The sequence below is a fragment of the Dermacentor silvarum genome, chromosome 3 (assembly GCF_013339745.2).
Source record: "Dermacentor silvarum isolate Dsil-2018 chromosome 3, BIME_Dsil_1.4, whole genome shotgun sequence".
Taxonomy (NCBI): Eukaryota; Metazoa; Arthropoda; class Arachnida; order Ixodida; family Ixodidae; genus Dermacentor; species Dermacentor silvarum.
The window spans coordinates 141,163,209-141,183,999 of record NC_051156.1 but is presented as its reverse complement, the minus strand read 5'-3'; the positions used below and the strand labels follow the sequence as shown (position 1 = coordinate 141,183,999).

Sequence of the window (20,791 nt, the reverse complement as noted above, 5' to 3'; positions counted from 1 at the left end):
GAACGATAACGAAATAATTGAGCAAGTTCTCCCACTGTCAAACAGCGACTGTAACTCGGATAATGATGTGCCATGCCTTGCATCAGTGTACAGCGACAACAGAAACCGACAACAGAAACCGACAGAAATATAGGCATACTTGGTTGCACGTAAGCGGATGTGTGTGCAGCAACGAATCGGCCACTTCTTCCTTGCACGGGGGAGGGGGGGGTCATTACAACGTAAATAAGATTATCTTTTCTGGGCACATCCGTTTTTTCAGACATTCGATAGTTCGGACTTATTTACGTTCCCCATGAAGTCTGAATTATTGGTCGTCAGACTGTAGCAGCAAAACTTGAACAAATTTAAATCCCGTGCATCCACCAGCTAGAATTCTGCTCAGCCATAACCAGCTAAATCGTGAAATAATCACTTTACCTGTCTGCAAACGTTAATCAAGCCAAGCAAGAACTAAACAAACACAAGAGGCCCAGTTTTCCAGTACGCCGTTTTTATTCTTAATCACAGAGTACAAAACTCTCAATCCACACACAAAAAAAAAGACAAGGCTTAGCTTTAAACACAACATGCTGAGTTTTCTAGGAGCGGTGGTTAGTCAGCATCGCCTGCAAGAAAACATAGAAACATTGTGGCTACCAGTAATCACTGCAAACACCTCCCCACAACTGCTTTCAACATCCCCTCCTCACTCTCAACATGCACAGCCAATCACTTGAGCAAAAATCAAATGCAAAAAAATAAAAACTGAAAAATGAAAAAGGAGCGCAGCCATTTACATTCAAGGCATGAAATTACATAATGCACATTTCCGTGATTTTCCCCATTAACAGCAAGTGACACGTGCCAGCACCGACAGCTCAGATGATACACCCTGCTCAAGTGGTGCCTATAGAAAGAACAATGCAGGAGTGCATTGGGCCAAAAGGCAACATAACCACTTATCTCTTATGTATCTTTCTTTTTTTAACCGCTGATGCACGTACGTTCTACTACAAGATATCTATGCCTTTCTTTTCTCCTTTGAATAGAGCACATGCTCATTTCTCCATTTAGCATGGTACAATTTTTACACCACAGAGCAGGACCATTGCATCTCAATATTTCACTGCAATAGCAGGTGGCGTACTTGACACAAACACAAAAGCCATTTTTACAAGCAGATAAGTAGGTAAGTTGTTTCCCAGCTCTTTGCTGGTAAGTAGCTTATCCACAGTTTATGGCACTGGCAATTTGAAAAGATCAGAGCATTTTCTTTTAATTTTTGAATGTTTTCAAAATGATAGGAGTGCATTATGTAGCAGTACAAGACTCCACTCTTACTGATCGGAGAACCAACAGAAGTAACACAGTTGCACGCGAAATACATTTTCCGGGCCAAAGTGATTAACTCAATGGCTCACGAAAAACCTTCTACCTCACCAGCCTAGCTAATCCTGGCCTATCCATTCGGGAAATGTATGCATGTGTCCGGAGTGCACCAGCAGCCCATCATAGAAAGCTACACCAACGAGTGCTTTCCACAGTTGCAAGAAGGCTCAAGAGAGGGCACACATGGCACACACCACCAATGATGCCGCATTTCCTCGGTCACACTAAATGTGGACAGCAGCTTTGCCAAAAACCCAACAAAATCACAAACATCCCTCTGAACACTATCCAGTTCAACCAAAGCCAAGTGGCAAACGCGATGCTCTGGTTTTAAAAACCAGAACTAGAAATATGGGTGCACACAGCAGGCCAACCACAAAGATTGTTTGCGGCTGTGCATTATGTGCAGCACTTCACACATATGCTTCCATCTCATTGCAGGATTTTTTTTTTTTCTAAACAATCCACCACTCGAGGGCAGCTGCTGCTTTTTCAGGTGCGAGGCCTAAATGAAATTGTACATGACAAATGCACACTTATGTCGAGGAGTGTCGCAAAGAGACAAGATGTGGTGGAAGGAAAGATTAATTTGATTTGTTCAATGTGTAATGCAAGGCCATGTGACGCCCTTAATTATAACACACATCACTCGCACACCACAGCAAGCAGTGGACTCCATGACACCGGCACTCAAAAATGCAGGAATAACAACGGCCTCTCAAGTCAGTAAATTATTTAGTGAAGAGACATGAGCTGTGACATCCAAGATGTTTTTTGTGCAAGATTACCACTTTATAACACTTATGACTCTTCAAATCAATCGGAGCATGCTGATTCACTATATACACTTCATACCAAAGACTGTAGCTGTCTGTCCTCTCAAGGGAATGCGGAACATAGTGAAATGCACTTCTGGCATAATGACATGTCCGCTAAGCTGCAGCTCACACATCTGTGTCATAACTCTTTTGCTCCCCTCGACACAATGCTTTACCGAGTCTAGTTATTCCGGAGATCAACATGCTTTAACTTGAAAACACTTGTATCTAATGGCACGCAGTAGATGATTGGCACCATTCAAAGAATCTAGAACAGAGACACGTCTTTCCGACACTTCAACAAGCCTGCTAAGGCCATGGCTGGAACATTTGTCCGACTATTTCCACCGTCAAAGTGCCCGTTCAAGGGCTTTCCTGACACATCACTGCCTAGCACGCACACAGGCTGATTTTTTTCCCTCTTCCAATCTTGCAATTCCTGTACACATGCACAATCCTCACACCACACAAAAGGCTACTCATTACTGCAGCAATATTGAATGCCAGCTCCCCACACAAGCACCGCCAGACAGACACATGCACACACGCACCTACAGTAGGTGGACAAAGAGTATAAACAGCGAAAGAAGCAGAGACAGAAGCCTAGAAGAGGGGAAAGTAGACAGGCTGGTCCACCGAATGTAATAATGCCCCATGTAATGCACCAGACTTTTTTGGCGCGAGTGGTGGCGGTGGAGAGACACCCAAGAGAGAAAGCCAGGAAAGAAATAAGAGGCAAGGTCGTTGCACGCAGTCCCACGGAAGCAGCGGCAGCAACAGTGGCAGCTGAAGGTGAACAAGGCCGACGCCAAGGAGGGCAGAGAAGCGAGAAGGAAGAAGAAGAAGAATGGGGGACCGAGTGAGGAGGGCCGAGTGGTTGCAGTGGCAGCTCAGTGTCCCCCCCGTCGGGAGGAAGCAGACGAAGTTCCCGACGGGCGGGAGGCAGGCAGGGAGTCCGAATGCAACAAGTCATCACCTTCGGAAGTTTTGCGCCCCTTCTCGTACTCCTTCTCGTCCCGAGGCTTGGCTCCACCAAAGATGCTCGAGCGGTTCGACGTGTCGGCAACATCATTCACTGGAGCACGGACTGTGCGCGGCAGCAACTTCAGCCGTGGGCGGTTGGACAGCTCTTCTGCATTGCAAGAGAGCAAGGGAAAGCTTTGAATGCCAGCTGTAAACACTACCGAACATGCACAAAAAAGAGCAACGAAGAGCGTGGGCACAGTTTTCCTTGGTCCGCTTTTAATTACAGAAACCCTGCAAACAAAACTCTTTGCCCCAGGAAATCGGAAGCACTATGACAATGTGCAATGACTCTTTTCAAGCTATACACAAACTTTCAAAGAATTTCCCGAAAGCAGCTAACACTGGTTGGTTTCTCATGAATTGTGAATTTTTGGCAATACTATCCTTGACTGATACCTTCCTCCCTGTACTACCCTCCCCCTTCCCTTACCCCCCCCCCCCACCCCCAAATCATACACTTAGATTTAAAGGGACACTAAGCTCTGCTTACCGTATTTTCGCACTTCTAAGCACCCCCCCCCCCCCCTCTGTTTCGCGAAAAAATTGGGAAAAAAGTTTGCATGAGAATCTAAGCACCCCCCTAATTGTTAAGAAGAGCGCGCAGCTAAGGCCGCCAAGCGCGGTTCGAGTCGGAGCCGTCGGAGTCCCGAGGTGGCACGGCGTCCACAGCGAGATTTCGCCGCAAGGCCAGACTGTAAAAGCGCGCGGACTCGTGATGCTCGCGCACCGGGCGTAGCCGGGCGAGCGTCTCGGAGCCAAGCGTCACAGAGATTTTTCGAATCTAAGCCCCCCCCCCCCCTCACTTTGGGCATCGCGATCATGAAAAAAAGGGGGTGCTTAGAATTGAGTAAATACGGTACTTTCAGTAAAGGAAAATACAGTAAAACCTATTCATTAGGATTTCAAAGGACCGAGAAAAATGGCCGAATTACCCAAATGACGAATTATTGAGGCTATCAAGAAAACAATAAATAAATGCTTGCTACACCAATCAGCCCTTATTTACTAAATAAGTTTGCAACTCTTGCTTCTATTTTGCACAAAATTAGTGCATAAGCTGCAATTGTCGTCATCTCGGGACTGATTAGCGCTCGCCGCAGGGCTTCGCAATTTCTTTCGCAGAGCGGCTCGTTTGGCCGTGCCGCCAGACAGTGCAACAGATCATCCGTACATTGTGATGTAGCTGAGGGTTTTATGCCAGCATGTGGGCCATGGCAGAATCGGTCTTCGTTCTCGACAGCTTCGACCGTGTTTCTGACATTGCGCGCGCATTGTATTGAGTCAAAACAGAACTACTGCTTGCCGCAACTACTTGTAACGTAACCGAGATCACTATGGATGCAATCATGTGTGGTGACTGCGCAGTTCTGAAGGCACGATGCCGACACACGCCCTGAGTCGAAACGTGGTCACAGCAACCACTACGGAAGAAACCACGGTCATTATCGATGCGATCATGAATGGCGACCATGCAGTTCTGAAGATATGCAGCCAACACGCACACTATGATCCTAATGTTAGCCACAACTGCGGCGAACGAAACCACGGTTGTTATCAACATGATCAGGCATGGCGGTTTGTTGTTATGAAGGCACTTGCGGCCAACAGTGTCATGTGTGGCAGTAAATATTAAGCACACACACAGACATGAAGCATTCAGCGTTTGTCATTTGCATACGGTTTCCGCTGACGACTATGGCGATGCGGACACCGCCGCTTCCCTTCAATTGGTCGCTAGTGCCGCTCTTGCTTTCTTGCGCAGCACATTTGCAGTGCTCCACGTTTGCCGCGCTCCATGGGTTGTCCTAATTAACCAGTGTGTGGCCAAACATGTCTGAATTAACGAGAGTTTGATACCATTAAATAATGCATGCGCCTGCAGGGACCAACGGACGAATCCGAATTTTTTGGTTTTATGAACTAACGAGGTTTTACTGCATTAAGTAGAGCTAAACTGAAAGATTAGCCTTCTGTAATAACAAAATCATCATTGGTAGCTAGAACAAAGCTTTTGTAGGCGAAAAAATGACAAAAATCAAAAATCAGTGGCGCCACCTATTTTGGACTATGGTACCTCTCCTGTGACGTCAGCACTAGCCAATTCACAAAGAGTGGCAGGGAGGGAGGCCACGCGACGATTACGTCAACTCGTTTATTTTGGCACAGGCGATTCAAACTGAGGAGCAGCAGCGGGACGGGACACCTTTGATGGGAATTTTCTACATAACAAGTCATATTAGCACACAGAGAGCGATGGCAGACTTTTAGATGAATAATCTATTGATCTAACTAGGCTTAATATTTTCCTTTAGTGCCCCTTTAATAGAACTGGCAATAGAAATGGCAACAGGGTGACCGAAGTGTGACCAAAGATTACTCACCTGCTGTGGGCTCCCGGAACTCCTCGCTGTCTGCAGGCCGCCTATCACCACGAGGTGGGGGTGGTCCTCTGTTGAAGCCGCCGGCACCACCAGCACCTCCTCCGGGTGGGCCCCTGTAAACCCAAGAACATTGGACCTCGTCGACACAAACAAGTTCCGACAGTGCAAGCATCTGTAAAGCAGCCAAAGGCACCATATTTACTTGATTCTAACACACACCCTTTTTCCAAAACACATATCTGAAAAATTCCAGTGCATTACAAAGCCACATTCACAGAGTTGGTGACACCCTACCGTCAAAGCCGGTCATCACCATTGTCCCTGCAATATGGTGACAATGGCAGGTTCTGAAGCAAGTTGGCAATAACGGCACGTCAATTTCGTTACAAAAGCTTATACAGTAATATCTCAGTAAATGCTCCTGGAGTGTCCATATGATCGCTATCGCAATAAAAGTAGGAGACACACGGTACGATTCGGCGTCCGATACCATCGTAGCCGCCGGACGCCATATCGGACGCCGAATTGTACCGTGTCTCTCCTACTTCACGGCAGCAAGTTTAGGGTGGGTCTATTATGCAGGAGAAAAAAAAATCCCCATTTTGACGCCTAAAGTTGGGGGTGCGTTCATTATACGAGTGCATTCATTACGCGAGTAAATACGGTATATTAATTTTAATAATACAGGGTGGAAGATTTGGTTGTCTTCTTCATTTTTGCAAAATACCAATTTTGCACATTCAGCAAACATTTACCATAATACCTCAGTACCTATCACAGACAGAATAAGAATTCTTTTTGCAGCATGAAGCAAGATGTTTGGAGCACACAACATTGGAAGCACTTTTCAATTATTTTTTGTTTTAAGTTATTCAAATTTGTTTTTTGTGTGACCAATGTATGTCCGTGTTCAAAACAATGGAGTTCAACGTACTACAGTCGAATCTTGTTAATTCGATTACGCTTAATTCGAACATACCACGGAACGACAATGCTCTCAGCAGCGCGCCAAATAACACGGCGGCGCCTCCGACCGGCATTGCTCCGACACTGCCATAGAGCAAAAGCTTAGGAGACCCCCCTTAATGCAGCGGCGGAGGCCCAGTCCGGCCAACAAAACTGCCCACGCCGGCAAACGCTCGCTTCCTGATAACGATAGACAACGAAAGTTCAGGGAGCGGGTTAGGTGGCGCCGGGCCGGCTGGACTGGCGGCACTGGCACCCACGCCGGCAAACGCTCGCTTCCCTTTCCCGATAACGGCAGAAAACGAAACTTCAGGGAGCGGGCTAATCTGCGCCGGCACGGCGGCTGGCGCGCATGGAGACAGTCGAAGGGAAGGGAGCTGTGAGAGAGCTGAGAGAGAGGGTGAGGCGAACCGCGGTAGCCACTGCCACCGAAGCGGCGGAGTTGCCGAGGCAAAATCCGCTTTCCTGCCGCCCTCCTCCCTCACGTCCGACAGTCTCCACGCGCGCGCGCCCTTCGCCATCCGGCGCCATCCGTTCCCTGAAGTTTCGTTTGCTGCCGTTATCGGGAACCGAGCGTTGGCCGCCGTGGGCGGTTGCGCGCCTCACGATTCACACCGTTCATGCTATGGTGCTCGAATACTTAAAAAGTACGTCCTTTCTTTAATTCGAACTTCTTTTTATTTGAACAAATTTCCGGGCCCCTCCGAGTTCGAATTATCGAGATTCGACTGTATAAAGTACATCATTTCATTGCAGCATCCCCCCTTAATTTCCCAAATTTTTACATTTTTGGGAGATACGAATTTTGAGTCATACAAATTAGTGTGCCATCCCGAGATAGTCGCATTGTTGAGATTCTACTGTATATTGGCCCATGAGCACAGCATAACTGTCGCCAGTTCTTGCCACACTTTTTGCCACTTGTCACCATGTTATCACAAGCAAAAGCAAGCATCCTGAACATGCAGCTTAGAAGAAAAAGAAAAGGCTTGTCGCCTTGGCCTCATCGCAGATCAAAAACCAACACGAGGACAAGGCAAACGGCTGCTCTGCAGTCATACTGTCGCATTGCTCTCACGTTTGCTCTTGACTCACGATGCGGTTTGACAGACCACACAAGCACCTGTCAAAGTCGCGGTCGCTGGGCCGGTCCGAGAAGCCTCCACGGAAGCCTCCACGGTCTCCTGGCCGGCCTCCTCTATCTCCGTATCGAGGCGGCCCACCGTCCCTTGGTCCACCCCCTCGGCCACCACCCCGGTCAAAACCTCCACCACCCCGGTCAAAACCTCCACCACGGTCAAAACCTGAAGCCAGCAAAAAACAAAAACAAAAAAAAAACTCAATTGATTCAGCACAGAAATGATTGCAAACAGAGCATGCTCCACACTCAAAACAGATAAACTAAATTGAGCTAGACTAATGCACAACACCTGTGAAATATTGTTACGGTGAAGGGAAAGAAGGGGACACTAACGAGAGGAAGACGAAGACTCTGGCCGTTGCCTGAACGCCATATACATCGCTTGTAAATATACATTCTCCAACACTCGTGGGCCTGCTTTCTTCCTGTAACAATACTATCAGTGCTTATTAGGTAGAAAACAATTACTTATTTGCAGACAAGGTTACAAATACAGTTGAATCCCCCCACCACGAACGCCGCTACAACGAAATTTCTACCACAATGAAGATTCTCCGATTCCCCGTCCTCTGCCCATAGAAAGTAATAAAAAAAAAAGTCTCTTCATAATGAAGGCGTTTTATTCGGTACTTCCGCTTCAACGAACTTTTCGAGAACAAAATTGCGACTTAATTGAAACTGGAACTGCCGAGAAGTCAAATTAGAAGGCCCTTCCAAAGCTGTGACGATCCTATGTCCACTTGAACAAGGTTTTCGTCAACAAAATCAAATTCAAAGTACCGATTTATGCCACTGCAATCCATAGCCACGCGTTGTCATCACGCACCGGCGCGACTGGGGCCGTATTCTGAAATGTTCCACTAGGCGAAATTTCTTTTTTCGCTTTCAGGCGCGCGCTGATTGGCTGGTTGACCAAAACCGGAAAAGAAGTCGCGCCACCTAGCAGTTCCGGTGTACGTCACTTTGGCGTAACGGTGTCAGTGGGTGCAGGGTGTCTACCAAGTTGACATTTTCAGATTCCCTGAGTTTTCCAGGTTTTCCCTGAGTGATTTTGCTAAATTCCCTGAGTGAAACGGAACTTTCTTTTACATCAAGATGGGCTGACACCATGTTGCCTGATGCTGTCACTCTTTAGTAAGTATGTTAAAAAAATGCGAAGCATCAATTGCGATAGCAAATTAGTAGAGAGCTTTACGGAGTAAGGATAGTAGTTTTATCGATCAGCTGTATAAACTTAGACATGCAGCAGCACCAGCAATGCGCCGAACTGTTGTCGACGCCGTCGGCGTTTTGCCCGCGTTCGCAACGCGCACGGCGCTGGTGACTGTTGCCTGTGCCTCTGGGGGCGGCTCCGAAGTTTTCGACGAGATCCGAACGGGACACTTGTCGAGCAGCGTCCGAAGTCTTTACCACCTTCTCGCCTCACCACATTTTTATATAAATACGCATTTGGGGGTGCAGCTAAACGTCACCTCCCCTCCCTCCCTCCATTACCACAGCTTTCGTTCCCTTTCAATTAAATTACAGCTAATTTAGGGACGGGCGATTAGTGGATTTGAGGTTCGAAGCGAGTATTGATTTGGTCAAATAATTTCGAATCGAATAGTTTGAACAGTATATATTACATATTACAGTAAAACCTAGTTAATTCGAATTTCACGGGATTGAAAAAAAAAAATGTCCGAATTATCAGGGTATGCCGAAAACAATAAGCAAATGCTTACTACGTCAGCACAATTTTATTAGTATAATGTATGAGCAAATCCTTTCGCTATTTAGCACAAAAGCAGTGCGGAAGCTGCAATTCTCGTCATCTCGTGACTGATTAGCTCTCGCAGTGGCGATTGAGGCCTCGCGACTTCCTTCGCAGCACGTCTGCGGCGCGCGCCATCATTTCCGACACGCTTTGCACTACCGCGCGCACATCCCGATAATTTTTTCGCCAGTAAGCTCACAGCCAACGTATCGCACGTCCATCGTGATGTAGCCGGTGCGCTTCATCCTCGACAGCTTTGCCCCGAGTCAAACCGAAACAACTGCTTGTCGCAACCGCGGCCGCTATCGACACGATTATGAACGGCGACTTTGCCCACAATAGCGGCAAAAACGCCCGCGTCATGCCGCGAGCGGCAACGCATCATGACGCGCGCGGCAAAAGCGGCAGGAATCGGGGGTTTTAAGGCGCGACGAGGGTGACGTCACGGAGCCAATGGCAACCGGACCTCCGCCGTTCCGCGCCGGGTTATCAATCGACGATTGTCGTCTCTCGCGGTTCTATCGAGGGATTTCTGGACGCTGTCCGATCGCACCCTTTTCGCTCACGGTGATTCCGCGTTCCGAGAGCGCGCGAGATCATATCGCGCTGCCGCGCGGCGAGACGCGATAGCCACGGTGGACTTCGCGGCAAGGCGCTGACGCGCGGCAACTTGCCGCTAATGTGACCATACCCGGCCGACGCACGCACCGAGTCAGAACGAAACTACCGTTCTCTGCAGCAACTTCAGACGAAATCGCGGTCGCTGTCTATGCGATCATGGATGGCCACTAGCAGTAGCGCACCCAGTATCTCTGCCAGAGGGTTGACAGCTTGTCAATACCATCTAAACAGCACTAATTTCGATTTCTTCACGGGAAATTAATTGTCAAAAAAATGCGCTTTTTGCGAGTGTGCAGACGATTGCGCGTCTTACATCTTAGTTGCAGCACTCAAATGCGTAAGGAAAGAAAAGGGGTTAAACAAAAGGGGGGGTTAAGTCGGCCTCAGGGGGGGGGGGTGCAACCCCCGAATCACCCCCCCCCCCCCCCGTCGTTGCGCCACTGGCCACTAGGCAGCTCTTTAGGCACGCGGCCGACGTGCGCATTGAGTCAAAACGAAACTAAACGAAACCGCTGCGAAAGAAACCGCGGCAGCTATCGACGCGATGATGGGTGGCGACTATGAAATCGCGCGGCCAACGCGTTGTTATGCGCGGCGGTAAACACAATAAAGGCACAAATAGGCACGAAGCGTTGCGTCGTTGCTGTCATTCACGCACGATTTCCGCTGCTGACTATGGCCATGCGGACTCCGCCGCTTCGTTTCGGTTGTGCGCTAGCGCCGTTTCTGCTCTTCTGCGTCGCACATTTCAGGCTCTTTAATGCAAAAACATATAGCCTTCGAGATTTATGGTTGATGTATGGTAGCCATGACGTGAAGCAAAGCCTCCGAGATTTGCACCGGCCGTCCGTGGCTTTTGGCTGCCTATTCGGGACCGCTGAATAATTCGAAAATATTGAATCCATGAATTTGAATCGAAGCGAATAACGAACATAGAATTATTCAATGAAATATTCGACAATACCCTATATTCGCCCATCCCTAGAGTAATTTTCCCTGATAGAGGCACAAATTCCCTGAGTTTTCCCTGAGTTTTTCCAGAATATTCAAAATCCCTGAGAATTCCCTGTTTTCCCGGTTTTCCCGGTTGGTAGACACCCTGGGGTGCTCCCGACATGTATTGAATAAACGAACACGCCTGTGTCGTTCTGCGGCCGATACATTCGAAAACAACACACCCGAGCCGCTCTGCACTCGCACGGCGCGCCCTCACGTGTGTTTTGCGGGGCGTTCGAGTGCGCGTGTTGGTAGTGCATGTTGACGTCACGGGTGAGCAGCCGGTAGACTTATTGAACGCGACTTTCGCCTAGGCGAAATTTCTCCTAAGTGGAACGTTTCAGAATACGGCCCCTGCACAGGATCACTACAATCGCTGCCGTTTTCTGTGGTGTGTGTCTGGTCGAAATGGCTATGCCAACAAAGAAGCGTAAATTTCTCTCTCTCGAGGAAAAATCACAAAGCACGGTGTAACGCATGCACAGGTAAACCTGAACACATCTCACTCGATGACCGCGAACACTCCGTGTCAACACACTGGAGTGAGAAGGCACGGCAATAGATGACCCGTAAAAGAGCGAGGGATTCTGGGATGCGCCATCTGCTGGCTGTTTCCGGTTCGAGGCAGCGCAGCCGCCGCCACCGTGTCGCCGTTGAAGCTGGTTGCAAGTGCCTAGTTGAAGCTGTTGCAAGCACCTAGCAAAACCATGGTCAGCTGTTCAGCCGTTGGCTGCTCAAATTCAAGCGTTAAAGGTAAACGCATATAACTGCTGCCTTGACATGTACAGTGACACTTATCAGGCTCTAACATTGACTCAAGCAACCAGAACTATTTCAGCACTCGCATGCACATATAGAGGTATGAAACATGGTTTTATGGTGCAAATTACGGGACACAGCGAGATACATACATAATACTCGTAACTAACTAGGGCACCTTAGTTCCTTGAACACAGAAAGAGGTATTGCGCAGCCGTAATATGTTGGTGATATGGCTATTCCTCATCCTGTTGACAAAAAAGCAAAAACTTCTACCTACATACCACTCACTTCAAGTGAACCTCGAGTTTCGACCGAGAAATGCTGTTGACAGCGGGCAAAGTTTTCAAACATTTTCAGCACTTCATTTTTTAATTACGCTAACTGTGCGGTTACCGACGATATCGGTTGCAGCGATGATCACAGAGAAGCATTTACCAGACCGATGTAGCCATCGCCTCAGCACCCGATTTTCTGAATAATGCTTCGATACGCTTGATAAATTATAGGATAAAGATAACTTTTTCATCTGTATGACTGGCTCGCAGGCAGGGCAGTCAGCGAAGGTGCTTCTAAGCAGCGGCAGATGTCGTAAAAATAAACCTGTCAGAAACAAAAAAGGCTGCCAAAACGAAAACCAAAGTTTGTTTATGAATAAAAGCATATCCTTACTTTTCTTGGCCTGTCATCGTAGCACCAGAGTGAACTGAAACCTAGAAATCAGCTGCATGAATGGTACGACATTGCTCGTCGACAAAGCGGACGGAAAACTTCGCATGGCTGACAGCTGGAACCCACAGAAAAACATGTGCGCCGGGCATGCCGCCGCGTCGGGCGCGTCATCCGTTGAACCGGAAGCTGCTACCAGACGGCACGCCCCACAATTCCCTGCGATTGCTCCTTTTACCGGTCACCTATAGCAGTGAGCACATTGACCTCCGTGCTGTCTCTCGCTTCAACGTGAACTAAATGTCGAAAACACAGCGCACAGGACTCTACCAGCACTAGTTGCCCTTTGCCCACATCGCAGATCGCTTTAAGAATGAGGCCTACGCGGGCATGCACTTTGTACACGTCGCAGTTTGCTTTCAAGATGCGGTGGCCACGCCGCAGCCCCAGTTGTCAACATGATGCTAACGTCTCGTCGTCGTGGAAAATGACAACCTGCTAGACACACCGACTCCGGCGACTGCTTTGAAAGTAATGGATCCTTTTGACCTCATCTTAAAAGTTATCAGAGCCCACAACAATGATGTTGCGATGGCTCTTTTAACAGACTGTGAGACTCGCGTAGCGCCTTTGCTTGCCGTGAAGCGTAAGAAATCCAGGCTGACCGACTTCTGTAAATAAAACTTACGGTAAGCGCAACCTTGACAAGCTTGTCGACATTGTCAAAAATATGGAATGAAATTGTGATAACTGAAACCGCTTCATTGCGACAGTGCATGAGCCACAAAATGAGTGTTTCGCAATCGGCCGGACACGCACGTTGAGTAGGCGGCTGCCGAAATGTACGAAAAATGCTGCAACAGCAGCGCGAAATGCACTCTCTCGTTAAGTTGACACTTTATTGACCGCCTTCAGAACATCTCAACCTTTGCCCCCACGCCATCGTGAAAAATGTTTCGTTCGCGACTTTGCCATTTGCCATATGTATATACATACAGTAAAACCTCGTTCATTCGGATTTCACGGGACCAACAAAAAAAATCTCCAAATTAACTGAATGTCGAATTATCGAGGGTATCCTGAAAACAATAAGCAAATGCTTACTTACAACAACGCGCCTTTATTTAGTGAATGACTGAGCAACTCCTGTTGCTATTTTGCACGAAAGCAGAGCGGAAGAGCAGAGCCGTGGTGTGCTGCGGTGAATGACTTATTTTGCTCTTAGTTCTTATGAGGAAATAATTATGTAAGCTAAAGAGAACGCTAAACCATATTATTGCGATAGCAATTATATGGACACTTGAACCGGATTTCTGCCGTCGGCGTCGGCGTCGCCGTGAGGTTCCCTATAGATAAAATCTTCGCCGCGCGCCGTATGCCCGAGAGGAAGCGTGCGGAGACGCGCGCTATCACGGAGAGCGAACGCACTCAATCTCCCACGCGCAAGCAAGGAAGCAGGAAGCCAGCGCCGAAGGGAGCAAGGGGGGGGGGGGGGGGCGCACTTCTCTGCCAACAACCGCGCTCGTCGCTCGCTCGCACCATCTCTTATCTCCACACGGCTCTGACCTTTAAGTGCATTCGCCGCTCAGTTTCCGTTGAAGCAATAGACCGCACGTACCTTCGCCCGCTGCGGCGTATGCTTGCTGCCAGCGTTTTGACAGTCGTTGTCTGCTGTCATTCAGTGTGATCTCTTCGTGTTTGTGCGCGCTCACACCATGCTTGTTCATTCAGTTCGTAATAGTCGGGCCACATTTTACAACGCACGCTACACACGCAATGCTGCCCGGATCGGCAGTGCAGCGCTACAGGTGTGTCCCTTCGCACGCGCTGCCCACGGGAAGCGCTTCTCATCAACACCACCGTTTCACACGCGCCTTCTCGTGGTCATCGAGTCTCTCTTCATGTCGGTCTACTTACGCCGCAGCACACCTGCTTACTTAATCAGCTCATGTTTACTACAATTCATATTGCTACCAAAGCCGCTCACCTTACTTCGTATGACATTGCTGTGTTGCTATCGCATTCATTGCTTCGCCCTTAGGGCGAAACTGTGAAATTTTTTAGTTTTTCTGTGTCTGCTTTTGTGGAAATCTTACACCTGCTTCAAACAAAGCAGTAGGCACTCCAAAAATAGATTTTGTCTGTTCCAATGGCTGCTCCAAAATGCAAAAGAGCATTCCCAACACTCATAGTGTCCCTAAGCGAAGCAATGTGGTGGTTCCACAGCCATTATTAGCAGGCTTGTTTAAATTACCATTGTTGCCGTTAGCTATACGAAGCCAGATCAAGCGACCAAGCCATACCGCTATTTTTGTTTTGCTAGTTCGTTCACACCGCAGCCATCATGGCTCCATTTTCAAGCTCTAGGTTCTAGAAATACCTGGCAGAAAGTAAGTTTCAGCCACTGTGGAATCTGTGGGTATTGAGGGATGCAGCGGCACCATTGCGCAGGCTTCACCTGTCTGCCGTCCCCGCCTATCCCCGCCCGCTCACAACCAGTTTCAGCAGTGTCGCTTCACTCGCGGTGGTTTGCGGTGGGGGCGGGGCGCTGACGTCACTACGCTGCCGCGTTCGGCTGCAAGTTGCCGAGCGTGGCTCTGATCTCTGGGACCAAAGCAGGGTACATACCGTAAAAACCCGCGTATAATACGAGGTTTTTTTCTAAATTTTACCATGTAAACTTTCTGCCTCGTATTATATGCGGATCCCAAAGTTTTCAGCGTAAAATGTGCAGTTTCGGGTTCGTTTTTGCTCACTGCTATCATCATCAAGACTCGCAGGGAGTATGCGTCATCTTGCAGTGGCATCGGTAGGCTGCTGCTGCTTTCAACGGGCGCCATTTTGACCACGCTAAGAATCGGCACGTTCACTAGTCTATCTTGCACGATGACGGGACTAAAAAAGTAGTACCCAGCTGCCTTTAAAAGGAAAATTATTTTAGCTGCCGAGGCCATCGGAAATTGCACTGCAGGGCATCACTTCGGCATCACCGAGGGCAGCGTTCACAGCTCGGATGACATCCCAGTTGCAACGGCGGCAGATAAGCGCATTTGGCCTTGGCAATGCCGTCGCTTCGGTGGCAGTGGCTCCCCTCGCCATCCCCCTCAACTCCCTCGTAGCTCCCCTCACCTTCGACTGGCTCCGTGCGCGCCCGCCAGCGTGGCACCAACTTAGCCCTTTCCCTGAAGTTTCGTTTTCTGCCGTTGCCGGGAAGTTGGCCTAGACGTCGGCTCATACAAGCATGTTCCGGTGCGACGGTGAAACGGCGACCTTGCTATTTGAGAGTGAAATTGCCCGCCGCGTGTTTTTTTTTTTTTTCCATTTTCTTTTTCTCCGTGTGGCGTTGAACGGTCTATCCTAAGCTTTTGCTCTGTGGCGGTGTCAGAGCAATGCTGGTCGGAGGCACCGCCGCATGATTAGGAGCACTGCTGAGGACATTGTCGGTGCGCCGTATGTTGGAATTAAGGGGGGAGGAGGGGATGAAAAATAACTTTTTTGTTTCTTGGCAGAAAGGGCTGAAATTTGGCACACACGCTGTACATTGCAATATAGGGACAAATCCAAAATTTCATTAAGATATCTTGATTAGTTTTTGTTTTATAAGAATTTACAAAAGTTTACAAGTTCCTTGCTCGTGGAAAGCCTGGCACAGTAACGAAACATGGTACGGAACTGGGAATACTTTGTATGTTTGCCCAGATGTCTAATCTATATCAAGACAGTGTTCGATTTTTTTTTTAGTGCCCTTGTAATTTTTTACTCAACATGACATGCATGTAACTTGTGTTTGACTGCATAGAGCCATGCAGTAATTGTGAAGTAATTAAATAATGGAAAAATAAATGAACATTTCAAGACTGTCCTGATGTGCAGCACAGTTCATGGATCACAGCAAAACGAACTGGATCAAAATCGGTCCAGCCATTGTTGTGCTATGCTTTCCACGAGCGAGGTGACCGACCAAAAAAACACTATTGAGAAAACGAGCTGCAAAGTTTTGCAAGCAGTGTAGGTTTATTAGAACGCATCAGGGCGGTAATTTTTGGCATCAGTGCTGTCAAGCATCTTCTTGCACCTCTGCCTCTTCGTTTGGTGGGCTTTGAAAATTTAATAGCCTGGCTAGTACATCAAATTGAACTTCCGTTCAGTTGCGGACATCGCGCGAAGGGAGTCGCGCACGCTGCATGCTCGCGATTCTGCCGTCACCGCTGACGCGAAACGCGGCTCGAGGCGCGTCTGAATGGTGCGCCGTTCGGGCGACTATTTGTCCGGTTATTACACTGTAGCTCGTCGACGGTTGGGGCTCGCTCAGAGGCGGCGTGCGATGCATCAAACTAAGTATACATCGTCTTCGCCGGCGATGGTGACCTTCGACCCGCGTCGATACGATCTCGGCTGGTTCGCGCGGCCGTACGCCGAGGCGCGGGAGCTTCCGTTGGCGCGTCTTCCGTCGACTGCGTTATCGGTACCGATGGCACAGGGCGATTGTCGGTTTCGCTGCTTGAGTCACACGGTGCAAGATTGCGCGGCACGTAATCCACGGTGCAAGGTAGCGCGGCACGTTCAGTCGGGTGCTCCTCCGCTAATCGCCGTATTTTTCTCGCCGTAGGAGGCTTGGGCGTCCGTATTCCGAAGACGTGCTTCGTCCAAACTTTCTTCTCCAACAAGCGACGATCCTTAACTAAACTGGGCGCCCTCAGAAATCCGAATTCTGCGTGTCAAGTGAAGACGCCGGCATGGTTTGCGAAGCGAACAACTGCGGTAGCCATCTTGCCCGCTGCCGCAGCAGTAACCAATGGGAAGACGCCATTCAGCACGGCAGCCAATCGCAGGCCCGCTTTCATCGGAGGGCCCGTGTGACTACCTCTAGCAGACCCGCGATTCTTTTGTGTTTGTGCGTTTGTTACAAGATGGCGAAGACCGACGAATTGAGAAGCGGAACGGCGAAACTTTGAGCTTTCGAACGATACCAAGATGGCGGAGCTCGGTGGCGGGAAATACGAGATATGGCTCCGTGAACTGCGGTGATTTTGCGCGATTTAAAGCTGTTTTTTCGCCCTGCGCACTGACAAATTAATTTTTTTCGGGCACTTTTAGTGCGTTTCCAGCCAAATCATTTTGATACAGCGTAGATTAGGCGTTGCAGATACCGAAATGCGGGGTTTCCAAAAACCGATTTTTCTCGTTATTTTCGCGATCTGATCCCCGCGTCCCCCCTTAACCGTTGCAAATGCTTTCGCGTTCGAATTACCGGGCGTTTTCGCCCATAGCAATACACATAACTTTGACGGGTCCACAGCGTCAGTTCGAATTAAGCGTATTCGAATTAACGAGATTAGATTGTAAATGCTTTCTGTGGGTTTTCCTCGCTCGCATTATATGCAGATGAAAACATTTTTTTTCGTTATTGCTATCCCCAAATAACACCGCGTATTATATGCGGGTCCGTATTATACGCGGGTTTTTACGGTACATGCTTTCCTCTCGTCCGCCGACACCTTTGTGACTAGGACTTGAGCTCGCGCACAGTGCCTTTGCCCATGCAGGGAGCGCGTACTTTGTGTTGATCCTTTCCTGACACTAAGCCTAAGAGCGGTGCCTAGTGCTCGCACGAGGTCGTACCACGCCAAGCAGCACTTGCCGAAGGAGATTGCCCGAGCTCTCGCGAGTTGGCCCATTGGTTATTGCCAGAGCAAGTAGCATAGCCGCCAGGACTTTTCCTAGCAGCGTGTCCCAGCTTGAGCCTGTGCTCTCGCAGCGACGTGTTATAGGCGCCCATGTCTGTATTTTCGCCCGTGGTGCGGGACCCCTTTGGCTCTCCGCCGCCCAGGCGTTTGTGCAGTGCTGGTGCTGCCGGAGACAGTAAACGTATGCTTGTGGAAATATTCGAGCGCTTCAAATATTCGAACGAACATTACAGTATTCCAATTCGCTTTGACCCGAATTTACAATTTCTGATATTTCATACTATCTGGAGTGAACGAATATCAAAACTGCGTGCATGCAACTACAATCAGGAGTTTCAATTTAGTTAGGCAAGCCGCAGTGCCATTGACATCAGGCTTACATCTTGACTACATGTGGAGCCAAGACAGGCTAAGCCACATTCAGAGCGTTGTCGCAGGCTTGGTTACCCTGTTGCACGCTTGCAGTGAGCAGGTGTTGATCGCACTCCGCGCTTGAGCTTCAGTGTGCATCAGTTGCTTCAATCAGTCAAGTGACATGGCCAATGCGTCCATGGCTGCCAACCCGATATTACAGTGTACTAGAATAGGGGCAGTGTGCTCACTGCCGTATCTCTGCGCCGCGGCGCTGCGACGCACTCAGCGTCGACCGCTCCGGCGCCCGCTAGAGGCGCTGCCGCCAGTTTCTCCTGAAAACTTCCCTCGCTTGCTATGGAGTGCGTTCTGTTGGATCGCAACGTTGACCGTTCTCCCTCAAGGGCTGCAGAAGATAGCTCCAACCTTTCCTTGCTGAAAACGAACCACTTAAGGGGGGACGTGGTAATAAAAATTAGCATTACTTATTTATGAACCAAACTTGATAAAAGTTGGCATGCTTATTTAGTTTCTTCTCCTGACTCTAAAAATGCAGTTAGTTTTTCTGTAGGTTCATTATTTCATTACATAATTAAGAAAACAATGTCTTTTGTTCTTACTACAATAGACAAATAACCGCTGCATAAAAATAGACAAATGACATATGGACCAATAGCAGAAAGCACAAGCTACACAACATAGGAAGCACTTTTATGATTGGATCAATATTTCTTACTTTATAGTAAACTGAACTCCATTGTTTTCAACATGGCCATGCATTAGTCACACAAACGACAAATTTAAAAAACTTCAAACAAAGAAACTTAAAAAACTGCTTCCTATGTTGGGTGCTCCAAACATCTAGCTTCATGCTGCAAAAAGAATTAATATTCTATCTATGATAGCTACTGATATATCACGGTAAATGTCTTGCTGGGTGTGCAAAATTAGTATTCTGAGAAAATCAAGAAAACAAACAAATGTCACATTTAATTATGAAAAGTCGCAAATGTCTGCACGTACACACTCCCAAAACATTAGTAGGCTCCTGGGGCATAGTCAGTTTGGGTATTAGCACCTCTGTGGCGCTTTTTGAATAAGCATTGCACATTTTCTGCCGATGCACGCTTGTTTTCAGATGCAGCTGATCGGCGCCGGTCTTTTTCGTCCATGCGCTGCATACACTTTTGGCCGGGGTTCATCAAGAGTTCTTGCAAAATGCTTGCCGAGGTTCTCCTGCAGCCAGCATTGAATTTCATCACTGCTTCCGCCACAGCAGCCTCAACGCTGAAGAGTGAGGCGTGCCGCTCCTTCGGTGCGAGCGCCCATATTAGCGAGTGCAGGCTTTCGTTGTTGTTCTGTGTTTTGCCTCGCTGGCAACGTTCAAGCAGCCTCTTGTCAGAGAGCCGTTGGTAAATTGGCAGTAACGCCTTGCTGACTTGAGTCGGTAAATTGTAGTGGTGCTTCGGCACAGGTTGGCCTTTGGCCTTAGCAGCATTTTGCCGGCACCAGGAATCGGGACCTTCTGGACAAAGGCTATGATTTGAGGTGACATCATTTGATGTTACGTGATAGTAGCTTGCCATCACGGCCTTCTCCATGGCGTCAATGTCACCAGTGTGGGACTTCAGAGCCCATCCATAATAAGAACTCAATTTGTTGACCAAATCTCCAGTCAACCTTCCTCTTCCACCAAGTGGCTCTGAGCCAGGCCCCTTGTGCTTTGACAGGGCATTACGAAGTGCTGTCCCCATCCTTTTATGGACATGGTTGATACAATCCTCTTTGTCAACTTCGATGTAGCCATATACTTTGGCCTCCTTTAGGGCCAAGAAAGTACGGCTGTCACCGTCTGACAGCACAGTTGTGTATCTCAGGCTGTGCTTTTCCAGCGATCTGTTGAATAAAATGAGGCCAGCCTCCACCTCCATTTCACCAGCCTTCTTATCCGTATTTTTCTGGCACTCATGGCTGGCTTTCCATTCTTCGTATGACGGGTCACCAACTTTTGGTCCACGCTGACAACCGGCACAAAAGTTGCTCAGCACAACGTAGTCCAGCACAAGTCCGGTAAAAAGTTCAATGACGGCGCCGACACCGATGTGCGAACTGTGCCCGCGAGTCATCCAAGACCCGTCATACGATACAGCAACGTTGCCCGGGTTGCCGAAGTTTAATTGGCTGTAAAGCTGCCGGACCGACTTCGCGCATTCAGTTGTAAGCGTCTCAGCTGCCCGGGTCGCGGCAGG

The 20,791-nt window shown here is 48.6% G+C and overlaps 1 protein-coding gene across 3 annotated transcripts in view; it reads right to left on the bottom strand.

Moving 5' to 3' along the window:
* Positions 1-471: 471 nt before the first annotated feature.
* The window catches only part of LOC119445849 (eukaryotic translation initiation factor 4H-like), a 36,594-nt gene continuing 16,274 nt past the window's right edge, over positions 472-20,791 (bottom strand). Inside the window, exons 6-9 of one of the 3 annotated variants that reach the window (XM_037710153.2) lie at positions 7,686-7,866; positions 5,597-5,709; positions 3,166-3,321; positions 472-608 (exon numbers count right to left, since the gene is read on the bottom strand). In XM_037710153.2, coding sequence (XP_037566081.1) covers positions 595-608; positions 3,166-3,321; positions 5,597-5,709; positions 7,686-7,866 — 464 coding nt within the window. In that variant the 3' untranslated portion in view covers positions 472-594. The remainder of the gene's footprint in view (positions 609-3,165; positions 3,322-5,596; positions 5,710-7,685; positions 7,867-20,791) is intronic. The other 2 variants (XM_037710154.2, XM_037710155.2) reach the window with 2 other exon arrangements.